The following is a 12,117-nucleotide window of genomic DNA, read 5'->3' on the forward strand; positions in this document are numbered from 1 at the left end:
CCTCCTCTCACCCTCCTCCAGATGTGCCTTTTCCTCGCTCATTTCTCACTCTCTTCTCCGTCCTCCACTCTTTTCTCCATCTTTTTCACGCGCTTACATTGCCCTTGGGTCCCAGGGCTCTACGGCAAAAATCTGCTTCGCTCCCTCCCTAGTTCGTCCTTTCTAGGCTGGGCCCGGAGCCTTCATCCATCCCTCCCGCGTTTCTGGGCACTTCTGGGCCCCTCCTGCGAGCAGGAGACCTGGCTCCCCGTGGTCTCCTCCCCCTCCCGGCGGTTCGCACTGGGCTCCCGGCTCCCGAGCGAGTTTGTTTGTCCAGCGGCGGCGGCTGCTGCTGCCCGCGCTGTTTGCCAAGCTTAGCGCGCCGCCGCGTAGAGCGGGCCCAATTAAGTCTCATTCATTATTCAGCGCCCCCGTCCGCCCCCCGTCCCCAGCCGTGGCTGGGTTGTCGTTTTGTCGCCCCTCCTCAGCCCTAAAGGGGCCGTATCTAGTACCCAGCTAGAACTAGACGTTGGAGGGAGCTAAAACATTCTGCCCACTGTTGACAAGTGACCCTAAGTGAAGCCCACCGGCTCCATCCCTACCTCTAATCAAGCCTGGGGAATTTCGTAGATCCAAGCTTCTTTTAAAAGAAACTGAAGCTCAGGAAAGGGTGTGACTTGGCCAAGGTCACGGAGCTGCTCGGGGATTGTAGCCTGGGATATTGAAGGCATCTTGTAAGCCAGCTCTATTCCAGCGCCCAAACGAGAAGGCAGGCTCCTCTCCCCCGAGTCTCCCTGGGTTTGCCCTTACTCTTCTGATGGCACGCCCCCACCCTGTATCCCTTGCTGGTGTGGGTTTTTTTTCCCCCTTTGCTTCAGGCTACAAGGGTCAGAACAGCTTCGGGCTCTATGGATTCTGGGCTATGCAGGCTCAGACTCCTAGGTATGGCTGTGGCGTCCCCTAACTGGAAGGCCTGGAAGCAAGGTAGTGAGGCAGAATTGGGGGTCTTGAGGGACTCTCTCCTTCACCTCTGAGTGGATGTCTCTCCTTTAAGAAATTAGATCCAGCCGGGCGTGGTGGCGCACGCCTTTAATCCCAGCACTTGGGAGGCAGAGGCAGGCGGATTTCTGAGTTCGAGGCCAGCCTGGTCTACAGAGTGAGTTCCAGAACAGCCAGGACTACACAGAGAAACCCTGTCTCGAAAAACCAAAAAAAAAAAAAAAAAAAAAAGAAGGAAGGAAGGAAGGAAGGAAGGAAATTAGATCCTATAATGGCCGTCTTGGAGTACAGAGAGAAGCGTGCAGTATGGAGCGAGAAAGGGATCACCTCCCATTTGTGGCGGAGAGGAGAGGAAGTCGAGATTTTTAATTTTATTGATAGAGTCGCCCTTTTTCTCCCGCCAGGTAGCTGCACTGTTCGGACAGCTTTGACCAGGATTGTCCCAGCCTTGCAAAAAGAAGATCTGGGACTTTTGGGGACCCTCCCTCCCGTAAACAACAGCGCCATCTGGCGGGTTTTAATGACGTGCTGCAAGATGTGCGCTCTGCCAGGAGTGGGGCGCGGTTCCAGGCCCTACAGTGTAAAACTGGGTGAGCCTGGGGAAAGCTTCCCGTAGAGCGGGCAATCAGAGCCCAGGAATACAGGACCGGAAGGTGGCTCCGAAGGGGCTGACCAGGGCTTTCGAGGCGGGGCCTGGAGGAGGTGGCCTGACTTCAGACACAGTCACCCAACCCTGAGGGACAAAGTCCACTTGTGTGGAGGTAAGAGCAGTTACAGAGGGGCCATTTTGAATCTGTGGTCAAAGGCAATGGCTGGTCTGAAGCAGCCTGGAAGCCTGGGCTGCCAGGTACTGCGGCCCTGCTGGGACTGCCTGAGGGTGAGTTTGCTTGAAGTAGGTAAGACAGATTGGCAGGCAGATTTGATATTCTGAGGATTTTTGCGGCCGCTTTGTAGAGTGCCTTCAATCTTGTTGATAGGGATAGGATGGCTGGGCTGTGGGGTGCTACGGTCTGAATCAAAGTGTTCTCCAGAACGTTTAAGTGGAAGGAGTTCAGGTCCCTTTCAAATTTGGCTTGTGGGAGAACCGCATAGTCTGGGGAGATGGGAAAGCTGGAAAGGGTTTTGGCCAAGTTACAAAATGCACCCGCTTACACACACACACACACACACACACACACACGGTGTTAAAGGGGTGAGTTTGGATAAGACACTGGCTTTCAAAGGCGTTTGAAACAGTGAAAAAGTATTCTCTTCAGCCCTTACCTACGAGCCATTACTATTCCAGAGTCTGAGGGGAGGATAGAAATTTAAGCTTCTTTTTTTCCCCTTCTTGTTCTTATTCTTTCTCAATTTTACTTTATGTGCACGGGTGTTTACTTGAATCTTTGTGTGTGCACTGCATGCGCTCCTGATACCCTTGGAGACCAGAAGAGGGCATCTATGAGCTGCCATGTGGGTGCTGGGAATTAAACCCCTGCCCTCTGGAAGAGAAGTAAGTGACCCCTGGGTCACCCTTTAGTCCCAAGCTTTTGAGTTGTTGTTGTTGTTGTTCAGGCACCTAGTTCTCAGTGTCCCAACTTGAAGTCACTTAAAACATTCTCTTCCTGGGGCTGGAGAGATGGCTCAGCAGTTAAGAGCACTGACTGTTCTTCTGAATGTCCTGATGAAATCCCAGCAACTACCTGGTGGTTCACAACCATCTGTAATGGGATCTGATGCCCTCTTCTGGTGTGTCTGAGCACAGCTACAGTGCACTTATGCATAATAATAAATAAATCTTTTTTTTTTTTTTTTTTTTTGGTTTTTCGAGACAGGGTTTCTCTGTATAGCCCTGGCTGTCCTGGAACTCACTCTGTAGACCAGGCTGGCCTCGAACTCAGAAATCCGCCTGCCTCTGCCTCCCAAGTGCTGGGATTAAAGGTGTGTGCCACCACGCCCGGCTAAATAAATCTTAAAAACAAAAACATTCTCTTCCTTGGACATGGTGGCACATGCCTATAACCCCAGCACTTGAGGAGGTGGGAGCAGGAAGACCAAGATGTCTTCAGCTATGGCCGCATAAGACCAGTTTGGAACATGCAATAAGACTGTGCCTCAAATATCAATACATTAATAATAAATAAATGAAAATATTTTAATTGAAGCATTTCCTCCCTTAAATATGGAGTCACTGTGATAAATATGGAGTCACTGTGATTGTAAATAACAGGACTGGGGTGCTAACCAAAGATAGGAGACATCTAGTACCTGAGAGACCCCGAGGTAGCGCTAGCTTGATTTTTATTACTGCTGAGTCTTTCTCCTTGCTTCACCTCTCAGGCCTAAGGATAACGCTCCAGACTGCGGTGATTCTCACAGAGGACCTTGAGATTTCTGCAATTTGATCAATGTCAAACGCCACTGGATTTGCTCTGAGACTCTTGCCCTAGAGGATGGCCAAAGGGCTCCTGATGACCTATGTCCTTTGGGCTTTGGGGGGTCCTGTTGGGCTCCACCACCTGTACCTGGGAAGGGACAGCCATGCCCTGCTCTGGATGCTCACCCTGGGAGGTGGTGGGTTGGGCTGGCTCTGGGAATTCTGGAAGCTCCCAGGCTTTGTGGCCCAAGCCAACAGAGTCCAGAGTTGGAAACAGAGGCCGGAAGAGGAGAGACCACCTCTCAGTCTCCTTCGCTTTGCTTCCCAGATAGTAGTGGGTGTCTATTTTGGTCTTGTGGCTCTAGTCAGCCTTTCTTCCATGGACAACTTCTATATAGTGGGCCTCCCACTGGCTGTTGGCTTAGGGGTCTTGCTGGTAGCTGCTGTTGGTAACCAGACCTCAGACTTTAAGAATACCTTAGGAGCGGCCTTCCTCACTTCCCCTGTGTTCTATGGCCGCCCCATAGCCATCCTGCCTATCAGTTTGGCTGCCAGCATTACAGCCCAGAAGCATCGCCGATACAAAGCCTCGGTGGGGCCAGAGACACTTAGTGTGCGGCTCTACCGCGTGGGCTTGGCTTACCTCGCCTTCACCGGCCCTCTGGCCTACAGTACGATGTATAACACAGCCGCCACCATTAACTACGTGGCAGAAACCCTGGGTTCCTTTTTGAGTTGGTTCAGCTTTTTCCCACTTCTTGGCCGCCTCGTGGAGTCTGTCTTGCTTCTGCCTTGCCGGATCTGGTGGCTACTGGTCGGAGGTCCTGGCTTCAAGAGCAGCCGGTTCCAGGAGTGGGAAAAGCTCTATGAGTTTGTTGACAGTTTTCAGGATGAGAAGCGTCAGCTGGCTCACCAGGTAAGCCTTTCTTCCCTCTCTCTGTATGGTAAGTCTCCTCAGAGAGGAGAGCCTGTCTGGACTCTGAGAGATGGAAGCCCTGCAGGAGCTTGTAGCTTGCATGAGGGAGCGCTGTTCTGGCCAGCTATGCTTTGAAAGAGGATCCTGGCTTCTTTGGGCTTCTGTATGTGCTGCATGAAGGTACATGAGGAAGACACATGAATAATACTTTTGTTGTTGTTGTTGTTTTGTTTTGTTTTGTTTTTTGTTTTTTGAGACAGGGTTTCTCTGTGTAGCCCTGGTTGTCCTGGAACTCACTCTGTATAGCTTTGAACTCAGAAATCCGCCTGCCTCTGCCTCCTCTGCCTCTGCCTCTGCCTCTGCCTCTGCCTAAGTGCTGGGATTAAAGGCGTGAGCCACCACACCCTGCGAATAATACTTTTTTTGTTTGTTTGTTTGGTTGGTTGGTTTCCGAGACTGGGTTTCTCCGTATAACCCTGGCTGTCCTGGAACTCAATTTGTAGACCAGGCTGGCCTCGAACTCAGAAATCTGCCTGCCTCTGCCTCCCAAGTGCTGCGCCACCACTCCCGGCTAATGTAACTGGGGACACACCAGAAGAGAGCATCAGATCCCATTACAGATGGTTGTGAGCCCTCATGTGGTTGCTGGGAATTGATCTCAGGATCTCTAGAAAAGCAATCAGTGCTCTTAACCACTTAGCCATCTCTCTAGCCTTTTTTTTTTTTTAAAGACAGATTTTTTTTTTTTTTTTTTGGTTTTTCGAGACAGGGTTTCTCTGTAAAGCCCTGGCTGTTCTGGAACTCACTTTGTAGACCAGTCTAGCCTCGAACTCAGAAATCCACCTGCTTCTCCCTCCTGAGTGCTGGGATTAAAGGCGTGTGCCACCACGCCCGGCATCCTTCTTATTTTTCTTTGTCCAAGTTTTCTTTATTCTTGACAATCAAATAAACTGGATCACTTAGTACAGATCTGACTTTTTACATTCAACGTTCTGTTTATAAGACTTAATCACATTTAACATGCAATTTGAAACAACCTGGGTTCATTGCTGTATCATATCCTGCCCAAATCTTTTTTATTAGATATTTTTTTATTTACATTTCAAATATTATCCCCTTTCCTAGTTTCCCCTCCGAAAATACCCTATCCCCTCCCTCCTCCCCCTGCTCTCCAACTCACCCACTCCTGCTTCCTGGCCCTGGCATTCCCCTATACTGGGGCATAGAACCTTCACAGGACCAAGGGCCTCTCCTCCCATTGATGACTAACTAGGCCATCCTCTGGTACATATGCAGCTAGAACCATGAGTCCTACCATATGCACTCTTTGGTTGGTGGTTTAGTCCCAGGGAGCTCTGGGGATACTGGTTAGTTCATATTATTGTTCCTCCTATGGGGCTGCAAACCCCTTCAACTCCTCGGGTCCTTTCTGTAGCTCCTTCATTGGGGACCCTGTGCTCTGTCCAATGGATGGCTGTGAGCCATTCACTTCTGTATTTGCCAGACACTGGCAGAGCCTCTCAGGCTCTCAGGAGACAGCTATATCAGGTTCTTGTCAGCAAAATCTTGTTGGCATCTGCAATAGTGTCTGCGTTGGGTGGTTGTTTATGGGATGGACCCCCAGGTGGGGCAGTTTCTGGATGGTCGTTCCTCCAAATCTTATTTATTCGCTCTATTGTTTTTTTATTTTATTTTATTTTTTGCTCTATTGTTAATATTTAGGTCATTTCTAGCTAAGGACTTTTTTTTTTTTTTAAAAAAGATTTATTTTTTTTAAATATATGAAGTGTATGTGAGTACACTGTCACTCTCTTCAGACACACCAGAAGAGGGCGTCAGATCCCATTACAGATGGTTGTGAGCCACCATGTGGATGCTGGGAATTGAACTCAGGACCTCTGGAAGAGCACTCAGTGCTCTTAACCACTGAGCCATCTCTCCAGACCCCTAGCTTAGGACTTTTTTTTCAATGAAGTTCCTGTAAGCCTCTTCTCAGGTTTCTGGCGGGCGGGCGTACAGACACTTATTTCTCTCGTGCAGGGGGGACCTTGTGGAGGATATGGAGCTCTAGCCTGGAAATTGCGACTGCCAGTAAAGGAATCCCGGGACTGATGTGATATCCTGAGGCTTTTTGGGGATGGGGGGCATTGTTTGCTTGGGGGGGGGGTCATTGTTTGTTTGGGTTCCTTTGCATTTCTCTCACTGCTATGGATCAAAACCAGGACCTTACTCCAGTTAGGGACAGGCTCTACTGCTGAAATATACCCTTACCCAAGGAATGAAGTTCTGTCTGAGGCTCTGGGCCATTCCAGTTCTAACTAGCTTGATTTAGCAGGAAGCAGGTAGAGACCCTGGGACCCCAAGCACTTAGGAGATGCTAATTTGTGAGTTCTGTTCTACTGAGGTTCTGGGCGTCCCAGAAGGAGCAACCAATGAAGAAATACATCGGAGTTACCGGGACCTGGTGAAAGTCTGGCACCCAGATCACAACCGGCACCAGACGGAGGAGGCCCAGAGACACTTCCTGGAGATCCAGGCTGCGTATGAAGTCTTGAGTCAGCCCAAGAAGCCCAGAGCATCCTAGAGGTGAAAAGCAACCACTCGAGGATGGACTCAGTCTTGTCAGCACCATCCTCAAAACCCAGGACCTGACAGTTAAAGAAACTGCTGGCAGCAGAGGCGAGGGAAACCTTACAGGGATGAGAAGGGTAGAGAATATATTTATGTGTTGAATTCTTGACTACCGTCTCCTTGATTATACTCTCTTAAGACCGAAAAGTAAAAGGAATATTATAAAATTAATAAAAAATATATCTTTCAAAGGCTATACCACGGAATCCTAGCCCAGGGTACTGATATATGGTGAAGAGATTATTTAACTCCTATAATTGTCTACAGTGCTGAGTTAGGAGGCTGAAGGAAAATATGAAGATTCTGATATTTCATATGCTGTCCTATGACAAGAGGGATTTCAACATGTGAGACAGGGGCTTAAATGTCAAAGTGCCAGAAAAGCATTGTAGGTTCTGGTCTTATACTTAAGAAAGGAAGAAAGCCGAGCGTGGTGGCGCACGCCTTTAATCCCAGCACTCTAGAGGCTGAGTTCGAGGCCGGCCTGGTCTACAAAGTGAGTTCTAGGACAGCCAGGGCTATACAGAGAAACCCTGTCTCAAAAAACCAAAAAAAAAAAAAAAAAAAAAAAGGAAGAAAGAAAGAGAGAGAGAGGGATTGAGGGAGGGGAGAGAGAAAGGAAGAAACAAGAAACAAAGAGGCTTAGCGAGCCACTATCTAGATCAGGTTGGCCTATGGGTAGGTGTGTGAAGGACTTCCTTAACCAGGCTAACTTGTTAAGGTGGGGTGGGAACTCCACCTTGATGGCTGGCAGCACCATCTTCATGGACTGGACCCAGGTCTGAATGAGAGAAGGAAACATTGGCACACAGGCAGGCATTCACTCAGGGCTCTCTGCTCCTGATCATGTGAGCAGCGCCCTCGAGGTCCTGCCTTGACTGCTCAGACATGATGGACTGTGCTTGACCTGTAAGTCAGAATGAATCCTTTGCTCTTAAACTGTTTTTGTCAGGGTCTTTTATCACGGCCACAGGAAATGACACCGAGACAGGCCTCATGGGAAGATTCATGATTTTATATCCCATGTGTCTTTGAGGCAAGCTGGGGGAAGCCCGGGGGAAATAGCAGTTTGTGTAGTTTGAGGAAGCCTTATTCAATTCTGGCTAGATGTAGAAAAGGAGACCAGGATGTCTTACTTTGCAGAGGAAAGCTGAAAACCAGAAACCAGAAACGTGTTAAAATTACATCTTTTTGTTTTGTTTTGTTTTGTTTGATTGATTGTTTTCAAGACAGAGTTTCTCTGTGTTGCCCTGGCTGTCCTGGAACTCACTCTGTAGACCAGGCTGGCCTTAAAGTCAGAAATCTGCCTGCCTCTGCCTCCCTAGTGCTGGGATTAAAGGCGTGCACTACCACCACCTGGCACTTTTTTTAAATACCTTTTTAAAAAAGATATTTTTAAAAATTAAACACACACACACACACACACACATATATAACACTGTTGCTGTCTTCAGACACAACCAGAAGAGGGCATCGGATCCCATTACAAATGGCTTTGACCCACCATGTGGTTGCTGCTCTGGAAGAGCAGTCAGTGCTCTTAACCACTGAGCCATCTCTCCAGTCCGGAAATTATGTACCTTTATTTGCTGATTTTCTTGTTCTTCTTTTCTCCTGGATGTTAACTCTGAGTAGTGTACATCGTGTTTTAAGCCCTGACAGCCTGGGCTTAGTATGTGTGAAACCCCAGGACCATGTAAGCTGAGCTCAATGATATGCACGTCCTCAGACTAAAGACTTTTTGTTTTTGTTTTGTTTTGTTTGTTTGTTTGTTTTGTTTTGTTTATTTGTCTTGCTTTACTTGTTTTTGACAAGATATTGCTTATACTGTAATCCAGGCTTGCCTGGAACTCATTATTTAGTCCAAGGTAGCCTCAAACTCTCCTCTCTCTCTCTCAATCTCTCTGTGTGTGTGTGTGTGTGTGTGTGTGTGTGTGTGTGTAGTGAGCTTCAAAATATACCCCTGAGACACTGAGAACCGGTTCTTGGTTCTTGAGGCTGGGTACCTCAATAGTTGTTGTCCCAGAATAGCTGTCCTTTACTGAGGGGCAACAACCCAGAGTTGCTTAGTCCGCAAGGCAGGATGCTTCAGTCCTCCCAGCCTGGCAGGAGAAGCAGGGTGAGTTTCTGGAGTAATGCTGGTAATTATTCCACAATGAAATCAAAGTGATCCCCGTCTGCAACAGGACCTGCAAACTGCTAACTCCACATGGAGAGGGAGGCAGAGCAGAGGCGACCTTCCTTCTGCCACCATGTCCCTTTCTTTAGGCTGCTACCAGAAGAAGGAACAGGCCCATACCAGGGCTGCTTTCCTACACCAATCAAGAGCAGTCAGGATACTTCAGGTGAAACACCACGCTCAGGTGGCTCGCTCTGATTTGTGGCAAGTTGATACTGAAACCAACCACAGTGAGATCATGCTCTTTCTGGTGTTTTCATTAAATAAGCCCCGACTGCAAGGAGAAGATAAAAGATTACATCTGAATGGATTTTTTTTTTATCACAATCTATTATCAGTTTTTAAAGTCCATTCAGTTCCCCCAAGGAACAGTCTGCTGTTGTTTGAGTGCTGGGCCCATTCATTCACCTAGAATCACATCCTGGCCTTTGAACTGTCACTCTCTCCATTTTGTCCCCTCCTCCCATGAAGAAGGGCATATGAGCATCTGGACGTCACTGGGTGATATGGCAATCATTTGCCCATGGTTCTCTCCACACGTGTTTATATGAGTGTGTATATTCCTCCTGGAAATACATCTATTGTCAGTTTATTCTAGCCAGACTTCAGCATCTTTACAAGGTTGTCAGGGCCGCTGAGGCAGAGACGCTGAGGCTGAGGTATCACTTTGGGCCAGATGGGAGGTCCTGTCAAAAAGCAAAGCAACAACAACAACAAATTGTAGACAATTTCTTTTAGTGTTCACATACTAAAAACAAAACAAAACAAACAAAACACTACCTCCACCAGACAGTGGTGACTCATGATTTTGAAGCAGATGCAGGCAGATCTCTGAGTTCAAGGCCAGCCTGGTCTACAGAGGGAGTTCCAGGACAGCCAGGGCTACACAGAGAAACCCTGTTTCCAAAACAAAACAAAACAAAATAAAAAACAAACAAAACAACCCTATAAAGAATTTGGTTTGGTTTGGTTTGGTTTTTTTTTCTTTCTGGAGCTGGAAAAATGGCTTAGTGGTTACGATCCCTGGTTGCAGAGAATCTGGTCCTGTTCCCTGTATTCACATGGCAGCTAGAAACTGACCTTGACTCTGGTTCCAGGGCGTCCAAGACCCACTTCTGGTCTCCTTGGGCAACAGGCACACACATCTATCTATCTATCTATCTATCTATCTATCTATCTATCTATCTATCTATCTATCTTGAGGCAGAGTCTCTGTATATAGATAGCCCTGGCTGTCCTCGAACTCACTATGCAGACTAGGCTGGCCTTTGCATCCTGGGTACAGGGGTTAAAGCACCACCTCTGCCTGAATCTACAAAGCAAACATCCATAGACTCTGTATTGGAAGGGAACTGAGAAAGCCCCAGCCTCAGTACAGGATCTTGGGGAATGCTTACTTCACGTATGACCGTTTTTACTTTTGCTTGAGTTAGAGGTCCCTTCTCTTTCCAACTTTGGGACGTGTGTGTGTGTGTGTGTGTGTGTGTGTGTGTGTGTGTGTTTGTTGAGTGCTAGGCCAGACCTGTATCTCAGAACTGGATATCATTGCGGTGAGTTTTGGCTATACCGCTTTGGCTTCCAGTAAATCACATGCGGGTGTGAACCCGCCCAGGGACTATCTTTGGATCTGCAAATGGAAGACACACAAACACTGCCTTATTTTTAAATGTCTTGGCTACCTCAAAGACTGGGCACTCCTAAACCTGCTACCCTAGGCCCAATCGGGAAAGTGTCCAGTGCCTACCCACCAGAATTCTCTCGTGGCTGGTTGGCTTTATCTCTTGCCGCTCCTGCATCCCATTTCTCTAGAGTCATGGCAATCCTCTCTTCCTCTCAGGTCCTATCCATGCAACTAAGTGTCCTGCCCCATGCCAGCCATTGGCCATTGACGAATTTATTGATGGATCAAAAAACAACTGGGGACAAGGACCTTCAGTGTCTGGTCACGCAGATTCCCAATTGAATCAAATCATTAGAACCAATCTCCATCAGGATATAGCCAGCCTTTTCTTACCTTTTATATTGAGGCAAGGGCTTGCTAAGCTGCCTGGTTGTCCTAGAACTCACTCTGTAGCCCAGGTGCGTTTTGAACTTGTGATCCTCCTGCATCAGTTTCCCAATCAGGTGTGTTACAGGCTTGGACCAGCAAGCTCCTTGGAGTTATTTAATGATTTTATGGAGCTGGGATCTTGTTGAAAAATCTCTCTCCTTGTCTATGTTTAGACATACTTACATCAAGATGGCTTAGAGCTCACTATGTTGCCAAGGCTAGCTTTTACCTTATAACAATCCTCCTGCCTCAGACTCCCAAGTGCTGGGATGACAGGCACAAACCACCACACCTTCCTTTTAAGAGTGTTTTTGGGGCTGGTGAGATGGCTCAGTGGTTAAGAGCACCCGACTGCTCTGCCGAAGGTCCAGAGTTCAAATCCCAGCAACCACATGGTGGCTCACAACCATCCGCAATGAGATCTGGCGCCCTCTTCTGGAGTGTCTGAAGACAGCTACAGTGTACTTACATATAATAAATAAATAAATCTCTTAAAAAAAAAAAAAGAGTGTTTTTGAGGTCCCCAGCCCTGAAAAGAAAGAAAAAGCAGTCATTACTTTATTTTGGGGGGGGGGGCTAAACTCTTCTTGGCTATAATTCCATTTTAGACTCACCACCTCTCGCTACAATGAGCAAAAGCCACACCTCTTTCTCAAGGAGAACCTGCCCTTCGCTACCCTCCGTTTCCCCTTTTGCATTCTAAATAAGACATTTCTGAAAAACCTACTACAGTTTAGTAGACACTAGGGGAAAAAGGTGAGGAGCTGAGCTCTCCCCTGCCCTCCCAGGCTGGGTCGAACGTCTTGCTACACAGTTTACAATTCTCTTAAGCCAAAAGATCCCAGGTGTCCAGTCCCCAGGCTCAGCTCCTTCTGCCTTTCCTGCTGAGCAGGAAGGTGACTGGATGGATGGGTCTTGACCGCCACGGGCTTGTTTTCCTCCTTGTAAAGTTAGGAAGTGAGACTTTGGTGACCTTTAAGCTAACAGTGAACATTGGGTCCTGTGGT

General features: G+C 47.9%; 1 protein-coding gene across 3 annotated transcripts; it reads left to right on the forward strand.

The window, feature by feature from the left end:
• The first annotated feature begins 1,669 nt into the window (after positions 1-1,669).
• On the forward strand, positions 1,670-6,990 carry Dnajc22 (DnaJ heat shock protein family (Hsp40) member C22). 3 transcript variants are annotated; one of them, XM_021183515.2, is made up of 3 exons: positions 1,670-1,739; positions 3,298-4,250; positions 6,655-6,990. In XM_021183515.2, exons 2-3 carry the CDS (start codon positions 3,411-3,413, stop codon positions 6,832-6,834), a joined length of 1,020 nt encoding a protein of 339 aa, XP_021039174.1. In that variant the 5' UTR covers positions 1,670-1,739; positions 3,298-3,410; the 3' UTR covers positions 6,835-6,990. The 3 variants fall into 3 exon arrangements, with proteins under 3 accessions (XP_021039174.1, XP_021039173.1, XP_021039177.1); XM_021183514.2 differs by having other exon boundaries at positions 1,721-1,855; XM_021183518.2 differs by lacking the exons at positions 1,670-1,739; positions 6,655-6,990 and adding exons at positions 1,746-1,855; positions 6,291-6,648.
• Positions 6,991-12,117: the final 5,127 nt, after the last annotated feature.

This window comes from Mus caroli, chromosome 15 (genome assembly GCF_900094665.2).
Source record: "Mus caroli chromosome 15, CAROLI_EIJ_v1.1, whole genome shotgun sequence".
NCBI classification, from domain to species: domain Eukaryota; kingdom Metazoa; phylum Chordata; class Mammalia; order Rodentia; family Muridae; genus Mus; species Mus caroli.

Coding starts and splice junctions, on each gene's coding strand:
- Dnajc22 (XM_021183515.2), top strand. CDS start 3,411: ATGGCCAAAGGGCTCCTGATGACCTATGTCCTTTGGGCTTTGGGGGGT. Junction 4,251..6,654: donor AGCGTCAGCTGGCTCACCAG/GTAAGCCTTTCT, acceptor TGTTCTACTGAG/GTTCTGGGCGTCCCAGAAGG.